This window comes from Dipteris shenzhenensis, chromosome 10, assembly GCF_047967505.1.
Source record: "Dipteris shenzhenensis isolate YYH24624 ecotype China chromosome 10, Dip_SZ_1.0, whole genome shotgun sequence".
NCBI classification, from domain to species: Eukaryota; Viridiplantae; Streptophyta; class Polypodiopsida; order Gleicheniales; family Dipteridaceae; genus Dipteris; species Dipteris shenzhenensis.
Genome location: NC_141605.1, coordinates 8,701,534 through 8,718,402, shown reverse-complemented (window position 1 = coordinate 8,718,402; position 16,869 = coordinate 8,701,534). Strand labels below are relative to the sequence as shown.

At 50.2% G+C, this 16,869-nt stretch overlaps 1 protein-coding gene across 1 annotated transcript; it reads right to left on the bottom strand.

The window, feature by feature from the left end:
* Positions 1-14,928: 14,928 nt before the first annotated feature.
* LOC147897366 (BAHD acyltransferase DCR-like) lies at positions 14,929-16,391 on the bottom strand. Its single transcript, XM_087380858.1, has 2 exons — positions 15,954-16,391; positions 14,929-15,837 (listed from the first exon to the last, which is right to left on the bottom strand). Exons 1-2 carry the CDS (start codon positions 16,389-16,391, stop codon positions 14,929-14,931), a joined length of 1,347 nt encoding a protein of 448 aa, XP_087236984.1.
* Between the last annotated feature and the right edge of the window lie 478 nt (positions 16,392-16,869).

Below are 16,869 nucleotides of genomic sequence, written 5' to 3'. Positions count from 1 at the left end.
GTTTGGTGGAGTCTTTTGCAAAGAAACTGCTAAAGGTCTTTTCTCATTGTCGCATGGGGACCGTTGTAAATAGTTCTAAACCATTTTACATCAAGAATGAAAATACAAAATCGTTTGAAATCAATTTCATAGATTTCGCATATGGTTCCACAATAATCCAATTGTGAGGAGAGAAGATTGGAATCCTAAGCACTTGCTCGGCTATCTTGTGTGAAGTTAGCCATGACTCCACATTCATACGTGACTCTCTTTGAATTGATGCGTTCCACGCAAAAATGTCGTCCATATGACCATAATGCACTATACTTTTTGTACTGCAAAAGAGCATCATTAAAATAATGAAGATGCATCTATTTTATAGCATATATTGCCATAAATAATTACTTAATTACGGAGACGAGGTAAGAAACTTACATGCACCATACATCCAGATGATAACTCTTGCTCGTGCTCATTTATTGTCTCTCCATCGCGTTCGGCTTTACGTAGAGCCAGCCAATCAAGTGACATGTGAGTGGGGAGAAGGGCGAGATCCCATGGATATGGATGCGATCGCCTGTACATTACACTGAATCTCGTCCTTGCATTTATTCTTTCTGCTTTGGCCACTTCATATCTCTCAATCCACTTCTTCATCTCCTTGCTATTGAGGATACAAAACTTATTGAATTTCTCCATTTGCTCTTCGCTCATCTTTCTTTCGATCCCTTTTCCTTGGGGAACCTTGCCAACAATGCGATCATCATCCTTGTTATGCCAAGCTTGCGGCATATCGGGATCCGTGGATGCAAGAAACTCCGTGATATATACTAGTGACTCTTGCACAAGCCATCCCTCTGCCATGCTTGCTTCTGGTCTTGCTCTTTGTCTTACAAATCCCTTCAAAGTTTTCATAAACCGCTCGAGAAAAACATCCACCAACTATGAACGGTACTTGCAATGGCCACCTCATCAACTATGTGCACAAGCAAGTGCACTTGAGTTGTCATAATGCTCGAGGGAAAGTGCTTCTCAAGCAAGCATACGGCTTTGATGGATTCCACCCTAGCCTTCTCGATGCTCGATATGGAGATCTCTTTTTGAGATATCCACCTAGTATTTCACATGCCCATGTAAGATATATTCATAATCAGTCTATAGATTGTTCAGCTTAAATTGAAGAAAATGCAATCAATGCGATTTGATACTAAGCATACCTAACAATACCACTGATCTTGAATATAGCATTTCTAACATCTATTGGTAAGCACCCTTTTATTGTAATTGGGAGGATGAACTATCAAAGCAACAAAGACATCATGTCAATAATATAACATAATCATAATTACACTAACGCATCATGATTATCGGTACACTAATCCTATAGCTTAGAATACCTGTAAGACCTTGTGCCAATCATGGGACTTGAGCCCACTAATCTTATTGTCCTTTGAAAATGCTCCTTTCAAGCAATGCATGTACCCTGTGGGTGTTTGAAAAGAGGCAATGTCCGCCTTGACCGCTGCCTCCTCTCTCGTGGAGAGGATCCATGTTGCTTTCAGGAGGATAACCTTTCCCGAAGCACGTACTTGGGGCCACAAACGAGACATCCCTATTCATAGCACGCAAGTCTTCTTGCATTCCTCTCGAGTCTTTGGAACCAACCAAGTCTGCCCAAATAGTAGCCCCCACATTCTTGAAGATATGCATGGGATCCAAGAGATGATTGATTTGTAACTAACCCCAAGAAGGAAGCTCGTGAAAGATTGATAGCCTCTTCATACCACGAGGAGGTTGCTCTCCATTTGCCCTCCAAACCTGAATCTAGTCACTTGCCTTCAAATATGGTGGTGGTGGATCAAGTTGACCTCCACACGCGAGATGGTTCAGCGGAAGGTATCGAGCATGACCTTCATAAACATTTTTCCTCATATGTTTGGAGTATCGTGCAAGCAATTTTAAACCTGATCCACAAACAGGACAAGCATGGTACCCACTTGTAACAAGTCCTGCATGCATGCATGAATGTGTTAGTCTGACCACCCATACTTTGCTTGCAAATTCAAGATTGAGAGACAAGACCGTTGTTTAGACATCCTAGCACACTCGTACAACTATGTTGATTGCAACTCCCACATCTTGACCTCAGACTCTGACATCACGTGTACATGTGATGTAGTGCCCCTAAAAATAGAATCCATCATGTCCACCATACCCTTGTCATTATCTGGCACATCCGAGAAACTATAGTCTTGCTCAAAGTGTGAAGGTATATGGACACCCTCGCCACCCTTCTCATCCTGTTTCAAGATTTCGTGTAAATATAAGATCTTGTCTCAAGGTTTCGTATCATAATGGTATCCAATATTAATCACAAACTCAAATAGCATTGACTTACCGATGATCCATCACCACCTACAACACCAATGGTGGATATTGGTTCGGGTTCCTCCCCATACATCTGCAAGTGGTGCATGACAATATGACGTTGATGTCGTACTTCTCGCTTGCAATGAGTGCAATGATAATATAACTTGTCCGTAAGCCACTCTGTGCTCCCAGGTTTTTTTTTAACTCTCGTGATGAAGAGCTCCTACGAGCTTCCCCCTCCCCCTCCGTACCTCTACCTCCCCTAGCCACTCCTCCTCACCTCGACCTCCTCTCCGCCCTCACCTCCCCTCACCCGCCGCTGCCGCCGCGCCCTCCCTCGCCACCCCTGCCTCACCTCCGCCTCACCCCTGCCCTCTGACCTCACCCCCCCCTCGCACCTCCGCTCACCCCCTCGCACCTCCGTCTCACCCCCCCCCTCACTGCTGCCTCTCCGCCCTCACCCCTCACACCCCACCTCACCCCCGCCTCGCTCTGCCCCCCCTCACTATGCTCACCCCCTCGCCGCTTCATCCCCTCTCCCTCGTCCTTCCGCTCCACCCTGCCCCGCCACCACTCCGCTCACCCCCCGCCTCCCGTTTCGCCCCCTCACCCCTTGCCTTCTGCCCCCGCCCCCTCTCGCCTCTCCGCCCTTCCGCTCCACTCCCGCCTTCCCCTCCCACCCTCCGCCCCCGCCCCCCCACCCCTTCGCTCCACCCTGCCCCTCCGTCCCACCCCTTCCCCCTGCCCCCCGTCTGTCCTCCCGCCCCACTCCGCCTCTCCCCTGCCCCCGCCTCCGTTCCCGCCTCCCCACCTCACCCGCTCTCCGCCCCCACTCCTCCACCCCACGCCACCTCCGCTCCCGTCCTCCCATCCCGCTTCCTCTGCCCTCTGCCCTCCATCCTTCCCGCCACACCCAAGCTCCACCCTCCTGCATCTACCCCCCCCCTTTTTGGGTGGCAGCCTCTTCCTCATCGGAAGCCTCGCAGTTGTCTTGGCGGTATGGCGGCTCCCTGCCCGGAACCGGAGGCCCAGACGGACCCTCCCTCTCCAGATGCCTACCGCGTCATCCTGACAGAGCAACAATCATCTCGAGTTCAGGAGGTTGCCAATGACTTTGCCCTTACCTCTGTTTATGGCAGAGTCATTGGACATTCCCCCTCCAGATCAGCCATCAGGGACTGGCTCCAGTCCACTCTCATGCTAGAGGACGGCCATATTGAGGAGGTGGCCCTTATGGGAAGGGGCATCTTCTAGCTCAAACTCTCCAATTGGAAAGCTGCGAGTAACCTGATTGCTGGCTCCCCCACGTCAGTGGATGGAAAGATTATCATGATAGTCCCGTGGTACCGTGGATTCAGCGCAGCGGATTTTGATGCTCGGTTCCGTATACCTCGCCATCTAGTGACGCTAGTTTTTCCATGTCTTGCTGCTGAGCTACGGCCGATTGTCAAGGACCTGGGCTCCCACTTTGGCTGGGTTATACACGATACTTTCGCCGATGCGGTGACTATGATAGGAGCCCCCCGAGTCCGTGTGGCTGTGGCGGATCCTGCGACTCTCCCGGTAGTGATCGAGATCGTGACAGATGCCGGCAGCATCACCCAGAGCATGGTAGTCACCGGACAGCCAGGACAGTGTCTGAGGTGTCACGGCTTTGGGCACCTGGCGGCTGTTTGTCCATGCTTCGCCAGCCCTTCTCGGCCTCCCCCGCCCCCTCCCTCTCCGCCCCCTCCTTCCCCCTCCGGGCAGCCACGCCAGGAGGAGCAGAGGCAGCGAGTCCGGACCAGAGTTAGCTGGCGGCTGGACTAAGGTTAGAAGGAAAAGAGGAAAGAACAAGAAGATTTCTGATAAAGGCAAGGAGGCAGAGGTTACCCAACCTGCAGCTGCACCTCAGAGACCTGATAGGCAGCCGCCCCCAGGACTTGGGAGAGCATCTTCTTCGACGGTAGCCCGCCCTCCACAGCCTCAGGTCCCCCTCTCTTCCTCTCCCCAGCCTCTTCCCATTCAGCCCCAGCCCATCCCCCAACTGCACCCCATATCCCCCGACCCGCAACTTCAGCCCCCTCCTCGTCCTCCTCAATCTTCTCCCCCTCCTTCTCAGACCCAGTTCCAGATGCATCCCCATCCCTCCCCCCCCCCGCCTCTTTCAACTCTCCCGCAGAGCTAGCTGCACCGACGGTTCCTCAGCCGAGGGAAGCCCCCGCTCCCCCTCCTCCTCCTCCTCCGCTAGTCGCCCCTGAGGAGTCTGAGTTGCCTATTCCCCAGCCTCCTCCCCCTCCCCCTCCGCTGGCAAGGCACCCTGAGTCTACACCACCACCGGAGCAGGCTTCTCTGTCCGCTAGCCCCTCAGTGGAAGACTCTGACGGGCCTCAGCTTCAGGAGAGAGAGCTCCCCCGCGACTTTTACAGATCTGGCCCCTGGGACTACTTGGATGTGGCCGACCTCGGCCCTGCTTGCCTCGACATCAGTATCTTCTTGCTCCGCAAAGGGGCGGATGGGAAGATAGCCGCCTTGGCCCCTAGGGATGGCCCTAGATTTGCTTTCACGTTCCTTAGCGACGGCACCGAGTCCTGGACAGACGACTCGGTCTGGGAGGCTCTTAGGGAGCAGACGCATGCTCCTGGATAGGCCCGTCTAGTGGGCAGCTTCTCGAGACTCAGTGGTTTGAGGGTGACGTGCGCCTGCGGTGGCGTTGCGCCGCCAAACGCTTCAGACTGATTGTGATCCTCAGGCCCCCCCTGTCTTGGCCCCTCCCCCAAGATGTCAGAGCCTGGACTCCTCAGAAACTTCGAGCCTTCTATGGGATGTCCACCTCAGAGATCTCGAGCTGGCTCGAGAAAGCTTTCGTTCATGGTACCAAAGGCCTCTCGCCTTTGCTGAAGGTGTTGAAGGACGGGCAGGACGACCCCGCTTCCCCTTCCAAACCTTCCCATAAGCGTCAGCGCCTCCACTCCAAAATGTCAGCTTCTTCTTCGACTTCAGACAGTTGTTCGTAGCCTCCCAGTCCTCACCATGAGCCTACACCTCGTATCCTGGAATGTGAACGGGTTTCACTCTTCTGGCACCCGTGGTCCTAGGAAGCTCATTTTGAGACAGGAACTTCAGCCAGCAGTGATTGGTCATTTGGATGTACTTCTGCTCCAGGAGCACAAGTTTTCTACAGCTCACTCCCGTAGATGCGGGAAGATTCTCCCTGGATGCTCTCACAATTATTGGGAGCCCTCGATCGGCGCACAGGGGAGGAGTGGTGGTGTCTGTACTTCCATGGGCGAGCAGCTAGCCCAAGGAGTTTTCGGTCATGGCATGTTGATACCAGGCCGTGCCCTTTGGGTAGGCCTAGAACTGGAGGGCTCCAGAGTTGGAATCCTCAACATTTATGCTCCCACAGATCTCCGATGCAGAGCCACCTTCTGGAGGACACTTATAGGGATTCTCCCAGACATGGATTCCTGGATTGTTGGAGGTGACTTCTACAATCTGGAAACCTTGGAGGACCAGCAGGGCAGAGGACCGGAGTTTACAGGTATGTCTCAGGCAGAGCAGTCCGCTTATTGGGACTCTTTTATCTTTGCGACAGGAGGTAGGGATAGTTGGCGAGACCCGTCCTTCCGACGTTGGCATGGGAGCTTGGACTTCTTGTGGGGCTTCCGCAGGGAAGGAGGTAGACTCCTGGAGAGGCTGGATAGATTTTATGTTAGTGATTGGGCCATCAGCAAAGGCGGTCAGGCGGGTATAGTTCCAGGGACGACACTTTCCGAGCATGCGCCTGTGCTCTTATCATTAGACTCGGCAGCTCAAGCCCTTCCCCCCTGCTCATGCCGGATTCCCGACTCCATTTTCTCGAGGGAGGACGTGCGCAGCAGTATATGCAATCTTTGGGACAGAGACTGGGGCGAGTGCATGGATCTGGTTGATTCGGTGGCGCAGGATTTGCAGGAGTCCAGCCAGATCTGCCAGCTCGCAGCCCTACAGGTTCGATAGGAATGGTGGGGTAGAGAGAGAGCTCTTCGGAGGGACCTCGCCTCCATTCAGCGACTCCAGCAGGCATCCCTGGGCTCAGAGGAGCTTCGGATCTAGGCCCTTTGAGCCAGAGTCCTTCTTGAGGAGACACTCCAGCGTCGCTCAGAGTTTTCCTATCACGCCTCTCTCTCCTTCTGGGCTCGAAAGGGTGACCGGATGTGCAGGGAGTTCTTCAAGACGCATGGCCAGAGAGCTGCAGGTGATCAGCTTCGGAGTCTTAGGACAGCGGAGGGACACATCGTTATGGATCCGGGAGAGGTCTTGGGGTTGGCCACTGACTTCTACAAGACCCTTTTCCAGCAGGAGCCGCTTGCCCCTCGTACTCGACGTGCCCGTGAGGAGGTGTGGAGGCACATTCCATCCCTGGTCCAGACTAGCATGCAGGCGACGTTGTTGGCACCGTTCACCACGGATGAGATGCTGGAGGCCTTGATGGCCATCGATGGACAGAAATGCCCAGGTGAGGATGGGTTATCCCGGGCATTCTTCACCTCCTTCTGGGACCAGATCCATCAACCCCTCCTAGCAGCTCTTCAGAGGATTTTCAGCAGCGGTTATATGCCAGAGAGCCTCTCCTCGGGACTGATTTGCCTCATCCCGAAGGGAGGAGATAGACAGGAGATCCGTCAGTGGCACCCGATCACTCTCCTTACCACTGCCTACAAAATCCTCGCCAAGATGATCAGCGCCAGAGTTCGGCCTCTACTCCCAGACCTCATTCATGACACTCAAACAGGCTTTGTCCAGGATCGCAATATCCTGGATAATGTATTCACAGTTTCAGAGGCGGCGGAGTGGGCTCAGCACAGCAGATCACACCTTGCCATCCTACTTCTCAACTTTGAGAAGGCCTACGATCGAGTGGACTGGTCCTTTCTGGAGGGGACTCTCGAGCGGCTAGGTTTCCCAGCAGGTTGGATTCAGGGTATTTCAGCTTTGTACAGGACAGCTTCTAGCAGAGTCATCATTGGCGGCAGGATGGGTGAGCGTTTTAGCTTGGAGAGATCAGTGCGTCAAGGCTGCCCCCTTGCTCCTTACCTGTTTCTCTTCTTCGCCGAGGCTATGACTCACTACCTTCGGGCGAGGTCTACAGGGATCAGGGGTGTTCGCCTTCCACTCCGGGAGGACACGGAGCTCTTGGACTCGGAGTACGCGGATGACACAGCCCTGTATGTCCAGGACGATGAGATGATGCTGGAGAGGGTGAGGATGGCCCTGGAGGTCTTTTGTTCGACTGCTGGTGTGAAAATCAACTGGAACAAATCAGTTGGTTTTCTCACAGACCCCGGGGCGTGTTCTCAGTGGGGGAGGTTTTTGGGTTTCAGGTGGATCCCACGGGGACAGATAGCTAGATACCTTGGTTTTCAGGTCGGCCTAGACATCACGCCAGCTCAGCAGTTTCTCCCGGTGCTAGATTCCATCCAACGGAAGCTGGCTTTCTGGAGCACTGCTAAGCTTTCCCTTGCAGGTCGTGCCCTGGTAGTCAACCAGGTCCTCCTAGCCACGGCTTGGTATGTGGCTTCCTGTTGGTGTTTCTCGAGATCCAACGTGGCATAGCTTAGGAGGCTGGTTCGGAACTTCCTTTGGTCCGGGGAGGATGGCCTCAGAGATACCAGAGCCAGGGTTTCTTGGCAGACAGTCATTCTTCCGTAGGCTGAGGGTGGCCTGGGGGTCATCGATCTAGAGCTTCAGAGTCAGGCCTTGTTAGGCAAGCTAGTCATCCGTGGTTTGACCCGAGGGGGGTAGACGTGGAAGATGCTACTTCAGCAGGGGGTCGGTTCTTGTGTCCCGCGCCGAGGTGGAGAGTGGATCCCGTCCCTCAAGTGGATCTTCACTTCTGCCCCGCTCACTCAACCCCGCTCCCCACTCGTTCGTAGCCTCCTCATGGTTTGGAGGCGGCTCCGCCTCAGTCTCATTCAGTCCCCTCCTAGCTGTCAGGAGGAGATCGATCGCCAGCCGCTTATCTGGAATGATCAGGTCAGAGATGCCGAGGGCCTTCAGTTGGGGGAGAGATCACATATCAGGTGGGATGGCTGGATGAGGGGGCTAGCCCGGTCCCTTCGAGTTTGGAGGGACACGTACAGACATTTGGAGACGGCTGATCTCACAAACGCAGCTAGAGGTGTGCATGGAGCCTAGGCGAGACGCACGGAGATCGATGGCACGATCCCAGCTGATTGGTTGGTTCCACCTGAGCCTCAGATCCTCATGCCTGGTGACGACCGTTGGCTGGGACAGTTCACCCCCCGTGGCATCCCACTGGTGGTCGCAGGACGTATGGACGACTCCTCTATTTCCTTCTTCGCGGTTATGGGGGATGGACGACTCAGGAGAGAGGATGCGCTCATCGACCCCCTACTCCCATGGCAGAGGGTTCGGGTCGTAGGCCTTTTGGGGAAGATCTGGTGTACCGATCCTAGCATTGAGCAGGATCAAATGCAGCTTTGGCGACTCTGGCTCTGGGAGGGGCGGGCCTTGTGATTGGGACCTAGGAGAGTGGAGATGGCCAGAGATTGTGACAGGACAGGGGCCGACCTCCTTCTTTGCCTACAGCACGACTTTGGGCAGGCGAGTTCTTGGGAGGATGCAGAGCTGCCCCCCCCACCCAGTGGCCCAGCTGGTATGCACAGGGTATTTCCAGGTTCTTTTTGCAGGCCTTCTGGAAGGCCTTGTGGGAGAGCTGGCAGCCGCGGAAGATCTCCTACTTCTTGTGGCTTCTTGCCCACAAAGGTCTTCCAGTGGGGAGCTGGTTGAGGCAGATAGGCCAGGACGGACGCTGTCAGATCTGCCATGAGGATGAGGAGTCACCAAAACACTGCATGTGGAGCTGCACTCGCGCCCAGGAAGTGTGGAGATGGACTTTCAGGATTCTTACTCGTGCAGCACCGGAGCTAGGTTTGATCACTTGGGGCGCGTTCTGTTGGTGCAGCACCGCACCTAGTCTTCATCACTTATTCGAGGCATGCCAGCAGGACCCCACTTTCCTTATCACACAGGGGATGTGGGGGCCGCTCGAGGGTATCCCGCAGCACCTAGCAGAGGCTGATACAGGAGTTCAGGAGAGGCAGCCAGTCTGGGAGATTATTAGCAGCATCGCAGGGTGGCACATTTGGACCTCGCGTTGCGCGCAGATCCTTGGTGGCACCTCCTTATCGACTGCCCAGATCATGACTGATATTTGGAGCGAGATTGTTCATACCCTCAGAGGCCAGTGGGACCAGATTCAGGGAGATTCCCAGGCCGGTCGGGAGAAGCGAAGATGCTTTCTCCGGGCTTGGGACACACAGGGCCTCTTCTTCGAGCAGACTTCGCAGGGCCTTCGGTGGCGCTACTCACCACCCCGATGGCTGTTCATTCACACTCGCCTTATCCCTTCGTGAGAGAGTGATTTATTTTTGTTACCTTTTAGGGCTATGTCTGATTTGTGAACGCAGCCCATCAACTACAAGCTGACCTTTTGTAAGGCTTGCTCTCAAAGTAATATAATTAGCACTGTTTTTTCGGCAAAAAAAAACTCTGTGCTCCCAGGCGTTGGCGCATCATCTGATGAGCTTCCACTTGTCCCTTCCATCTGCACATTTCCAAAATCACAACATGAATTACAAGGAAATCTATTAAGATCCCAAAAATAGCCACCCATGAGCTACTTTTTTCTCTTTTAATAGAAAGTGCCATGAACCGTCGTTATATAGTGACTTTTTGCCCTGTTCGCTTTTCCCTATTACGTCACTATATAGCCATGCTTTTTGAATATAAACGTCGCTATATAGCGACGCTGGGGGCTTAAACCTGAAACCCTGCATTGTGACGTCGTTTTTAGCTCACAACTCTATTGCGGGAAAAGCTCCTCCCACCTTATATTTGACGACCTTGCTTTCCTCCTCTCTATTCTCCACTCCTCACTCCTATCCAACCCCTCTCCCAACACTTGTGCTCCCTCTCCACCCTTCTCCCTCTCTACTTGTGTAAGAGGAAGTTTTTCAGGAAAGTGAGTCTCGTTAAGCAATGTAGGTTCTTTTTTTGTGAGATTTCGATAAATAAGTGTTGAAGCATGTTTCTCCTTGTATTGCTAAGGCTATGTGCTAATTTTCATGCTTGATTTTCAAAGGTTAAGGACAAAAAACAAGATTTGGTGAAAGAAAAAAGACACCTCTTCTCTTTTTGGTATTTCTCTTCCTCCTCTTTCTCCTTGTTTATAGGCTTATGCTTTCTCCTTGTTTGTAGGCTTATGCTTGTCTCCTTAATCTAATCCTTTTGAGAAGTTGCTTCTCTAAACTCTTCCTTCCTCTAACTAGTTATCTGAAAAATGGTATGTTTTCTCTCTTTTGTAGGGCCAGTCCACGAAACACCAAGCGGGACTTTTCCAAGTAAGAAAGTGCTTCCTCCTTTTTCCTTTTGTTGTTTTCATTATTTGCATTGGCCTTAAGGTGCTAGCTGCAGTGATGGATGTAGAAACCCTCTCTCCCCCTCTCTTCTCTTATTCCCTCTCTTCTCTTATTTGCCTATGCTTATGCATTTTTCCTTTCTTTTTCTTCTTTTCATAAGCCTATGCCTATGCCTCTTTCAATCTCTTTTATGCTTATGAGCATATGCTCATATGCTTATGCATAAGCATAAGCATAAGAAAATGCATAAGCATAAGCATAAGCAAATGCAAATGCTCTTTTTCCCTCTTTTCCCCTCTTTCAACATATGCTTCCTCTTTTCCCCTATGCCTATGCCTATGCTTCTCCTTCTCCTTCTCCTTCTTTTCTATGCCTATGCTTATGCTTCTCTTTTTTCCTTCTTTTCCCCTATGCCTATGCCTATGCCTATGCTTATGCTTCCCTTCCCTTCTTTCCTTGTTTTATGCTTGTGAGCATATGCTCATATGCTTATGCCTATGCCTATGCCTATGCCTATGCCTATGCCTATGCTTCCCTTCCCTTCTTTTCTTCTTTTATGCTTGTGAGCATATGCTCATATGCTTATGCATATTGGCTATATTGCCTATGCCTATGCTTCTCCTTCTCCTTCTTTTCTATGCCTATGCTTATGCTTACGCTTATGCTTATGCTTATGCTTCTCCTTCTCCTTCTCCTTCTTTTCTATGCCTATGCTTATGCTTCTCTTTTCTCCTTCTTTTCCCCTATGCCTATGCCTATGCCTATGCTTATGCTTCCCTTCCCTTCTTTTCTTCTTTTATGCTTCCCTTCCCTATGCCTATGCCTATATGTCTTTTATGCTTCCCTTCCCTTCTTTTCTTCTTTTATGCTTGTGAGCATATGCTCATATGCTTATGCCTATGCCTCCCTTCCCTTCTTTTCTTCTTTTATGCTTGTGATCATATGCTCATATGCTTATGCTTATGCTTCCCTTCCCTATGCCTATGCCTATGCTTCTCCTTCTCCTTCTTCTCCTTCTCCTTCTCCTTTCCTTCCCTTCCCTTCCCTTCCCTTCTTCTTTTATGCTTATGAGCATATGCTCATATGCTTATGCATAAGCATAAGCATAAGCAAATGCAAATGCTCTTTTTTCCTCTTTTCCCCTCTCTCAACATATGCTTCCTCTTTTCCCATATGCCTATGCCTATGCCTATGCTTATGCTTCTCCTTCTCCTTCCCTTCTCCTCTCCTTTCCTTCCCTTCCCTTCTTCTTTTATGCTTATGCTTTCTCTCTTTTTTTCTCTTATGCATATTGGGTTCTTTTTCCCTCTTTCAATCTCTTCTCATAAGCATATGTATTTGCCTACGCTTATGCTCTTTTCCTCTCTTTTTCTCTTCTTTTCATAAGTCTATGCCTATGCCTCTTTCAATTGTCACAAGTAATTAATTGTCTTTCCACTTCTTATCCGCTCTTGTTTTTTGTTTTTTGTTTTCGTGTTTGTGTCTACGTTTGTCCAATCTCCCCAAATTAGACATGGGATCACGTCGCACATCCGACGAGTACGAAAACCCTCATAGGAGGAGACATCATGATCTCTATTCTCCAGAGGACTTTGATCCCCCTCAGGTGACACCTCAGGGGGCTACCCCTGCGACTACCCCTAGTCCGATTCCTCTCGGACGTAGCACTGTGACTACCCCTCGGGGAACTCCTTTGCTAACAGCCCATGGCTTTGTCAGGAGTCCTGACGAGTTTGTAACACAGATGAGCGATGTGGAGGTAGCGAGATTCTTCTCTCTGCTATCCCAAAGGACCTCCCTAAATCCCTCTGCTACACCGACAGCTAGACCTACTATCCAGCCATCCCCTCTAGCCCCTTCGACTGAGGGATCATCACCTAGGCGTGCCCCGTGCAAGGGAAGGAAGAGTAGGAGGGGTCTCTTATGTTGTGCTAACTCAGGAGATGTAGACGATTCAGCACACTCACATCCCTACAGGTCTCCACTTAGTCCCGAGACCCAGTACCAGTCAGGTCCCTTACCCTCTCCTACTCCCACTGCTACTCCTTGCTCCGGAAGCACTCGCAGTAACACCACCCGCTCTGACCCTGCCACTACCATGAGTCCTCCTTACCTGGTCGAGGACCTCTCCTATCAAATCATGACTGCTGGAGAGATAATAGAAGATAGAAAGGGCAAAGGAGTGATGGCCACTATGAGGCGGTTGATGAGCCATCACTTCAAGAGCAGGATAGCTACTGATTGGCAGTACCAAGATTGCTCCAAGAAACAAGCAGTCATCGATGAATTGAAAAGACAATACCCAAACCCCCCAAATTAGGAGTTCAATGAGAATTACATGCGAGAGCGCATGGGTTTGGTCTTGAAGCATCGTAGGTCAACCTTGCATACATCCATCACAAAGGGGAGGGCTAATCCCAGTTGGGCAGACAAAGCTGATTGGAAATTTTTCAAGAAGCAGAACAGGGAGCATCCCGAAATGTTCGAGGGTTAGAGGAGGGCTGCAAGGAGACGGCTGGACTCCATAGGTACTTCGCACTTTGGTGCAGGCGGACGGTTGGCATTCGAGGCAACCGTGGTAAGTCTACTTCTTCTCATTTAATGTATTATTCTATTTGTTTTACTACATATTGCATGCACTTTATCTAACTCTCATAAATTGGACCCACAGCAAGCTGCGATGGGTCGCCTTCCTATAGACTCAGAGATGAGATGCGCGTTTTGCATAGGAACAAGGCCGTGGTTTATTGAGCAGGAGGCAATGGGGGCGACAGTCGATTGGGTTGAGTTGGTTGCTCGCACGATATAAGTCTACTCCTACTTATAATCTCACTTTTTAAACTATATTATTCTTTAAGTTCCAATCTAATTTTCAATTAATATGATTTTACTCTTAGAGTGCAAGCTCGAATGTCCCATCAGTAGAGGTGAGCAGTGATGATGATGAGGGATTAGGCTTACAGGCACTAATACTATTACTACTACTACTACTATTGCTCATCCGAATCGTCGTCGTCGTCGTCCTCGTGAGCTGCTAATAGTTTGCATATACCTCACCATGTATATGCTTTTGCATATCGGCTCTTTTGAGCGATTTTGTATCACCCTTTTCGAAAGGGTAATTTTGTAACAAACAATGTTTTATATCTTCGACATGTATATGCTTTTGTCACTCGGTTCATTTGAGCCATTTTGTATCACCCTTTCCATAAGGAAAATTTTGTAATAAAAAACATTCTTTTGTAATTACTAAATAAACAACATTAGTGGGGCAAAATAGGGCTTATTGTGCCCCTGTTTAGCCCCACTAATGTTTTTTTAAAGCTTCTGTAAATCATCGCTATATAGCGACGTTTACCAGTGTCACTATATAGCGACGATTAACAGAGTCACTATATAGCGATATTTACTAGCGTTGCTATATAGCGATCGTTCTTTTTCGACGCTTATCGCGATAAAAATAGCGACTTTTATGCCCGTCAAAAAAAAACTTTTTAGTGTAAAAAATGTCAGTATTTTCGTCAGAAAAGGACCTATACCTTGTAGTGTATAACGACCATTCACAAGTCTAATAAGTGTCGCTATATAGCGACGCTCTTTAAACATCGCTATATAGCAACACTTGTCTAAAGTCGCTATATAGCGACACTTAACGAATCTTGCTTTGATTACCGACGATTAGCACCCCGCGAATGCTAAATGTCAGTGCTTAAGCGTCAAAATAGGGCCCGTGTGTAGTAGTGAGAGTATCCCACATGATTTGAGAGTCTGTCAGAACATAGCAGGGAAATAAGATTGGATGCTATGAGACTTACACAATACTTGAATCACCTGTATCGCACACGATTTTGAGAGTCTGTTTCTATTACATGAATTTCCTAATTGCAATCCTAGAGAGTATCCCACATGATTTGAGTCGATTCTGTTGGAACATAGCAGGGAAAATAAGATGCCATGAGACTTACGCAATACTTGAATCACCCATATCGAACACCAAATATGCTCTAAGATAATGATTAAAAAAGCAATTGCCAACCTCATAGACGCCTAATGTGTTCCTTCGAGAGGTTGCTTTTGAGCATGGAACCTTGCAGTAGTGTCCCTTTGAGAGGTTGCTTTTGAGTGTGGAACCTTGTAGTACAGAGGGGATCCCTCAAATCTTTTGAGAGTCATCTTAAATTGTAGTATACGGTAATGCGCAGGGAGAGACGAAGGCTATGTTTTGGACGAGGCGGTGCATGTCGGGCGGCGGAAGGGCGACACACACGTCGACGCTTCCGTCTCCCTCCTTTCCTGCAAACAGCATAATCTCTCCATCGTCTCGCATGCGAGCACCTCGAACACATGCAGGCTTCCCCCACCCAAAATCCACCTCGTATACAGGAAACCTGGGCGAAAACGCCACACTCACAAGCACAATGCCTTCCTCCATGCACGCACCCAGCGCCACCCTCGGATCCATCACCTCCAGCCTGCCCACCCTCTCCTTGAAGAATTTGTCGTCCATCGCTATAATCAGCTTGTGTACCCTCTTCGCTGTTTCGCCTAGATTCTCCCTCGCCAACTCCCCCGCCCTTGCTTCCACTACTTCCCCGTGTATCGCGTTCCCAAAATATGCCTCTGGTAGTGGTGGCACCAGACGGCGCCGGAAGTTGGCCAATACGAAGATCCGTGATATTGCTGCGTCGCTCAACCCACGTGCTGCCGTGACGTTTTTCCAGACGTGGGCGCACAGCGCTGCGAAGGAGGTGCATGCCGATTCTTCGTTGTCTGCGGTCCTTTGCTTGAGCGCTTTCATCACGCTGGCGCTAAAGTGAAAATCTCTTTGAGCAAGATCTTTCATAGGCGGCAAGTCTAAAGTTGCACCCGCCGTGACTGATCGGACTCCGTTTTCCGATTCAGGACAGATCACTTTCTCTAGTCGCAGCTCCGTTCGCGTGTGAACTGGTGGCATGGATATGGATAGCCCTCTTCCATATTCTCCCCAAGATTTTATGAAATGGCACAAGGAATGGCCATCAGCGACGACGTGACTGTACGCGCATCCCAAGGCAATACCGCCATCATCTTCGAACCTTGTGACCTGCAAATCAAAAGATGAGAACATGAGAAATCTCTTGCCTAGAGTCTCAAGTCCAGATCAGTCCAGACGAAATGCTAGTTCGATTTTCAACGTAAGTCAAGACAAACACCAGCCACCTGCACCGAGAGGAGAGGAAGATCCGGGCGGTCCCACTTCAAAACGTCGCCCAAAGGAGCCAGGTGCCGGAAGAAAGGTCTATACTGAAATCCGTCCTCTTCCAAAGGGAAGAAGGGCTCGTCCACGGAGACCTCCAAGAACTCGACACCGGCATCGTTGCAGTCCAGAGCCAGTCTACCATCGTCTTGTAGGAAGAGCCGGCCGGCCCAGGGGTAGAAGTCAACCAGGACAAGAGAGAGGCTAGATTTGAGGCGCTGGATCCAGGAGTCATAGGCATGGGGGACATGGGCATCCAATTGGTAGAACAAGAGCCCCTGTGTGTAGGGATACGAACGCCAGAAGATATCAATGGCCGAAAGGAACATGGGGTGTCGTTCGGTGGGAGAGGAAGGGGTTACGATAGAGGAGGACACCACGGTGAAAGATTGGGAAGCCATGTGCGCAGATTACTTACGCGCAACCTGTATTTATAGTTGTATACGAAGGTCTGGGTTGCAACTCTAAAGCCGTGCAAGCGATTGACTAGCAAGTCTAACGTAATGATTACCTAGGGAAGGAGGCGTTTAACGCCTACCGTAACAAGATATCGTTGTGTAAAAAATCCAAGATATCGTTGAGTAAAAAATCATCTCTTTGTACTCTGAACAACCAATGGATAATCGATTTTCGAGAGCATTGGTAGCAACAAGGCATTATCATGTCCAGGAAGGACGAGTTTCATTTGTCTTGTAACCCATCCCCAAGATTCAACAAAGCATGGTAATACCCCTTATAGTGCTCACATAAAACATTTTTCCCACCCCTTAATTTTGAGGGCAATCCAAAATCTTAGCCGGGATTGGACCATAAAAACCGTATAAATGCCGGTATTTACAAATAAAACCCCAAATATTGACCCTTAAAATTAAAGGCAAC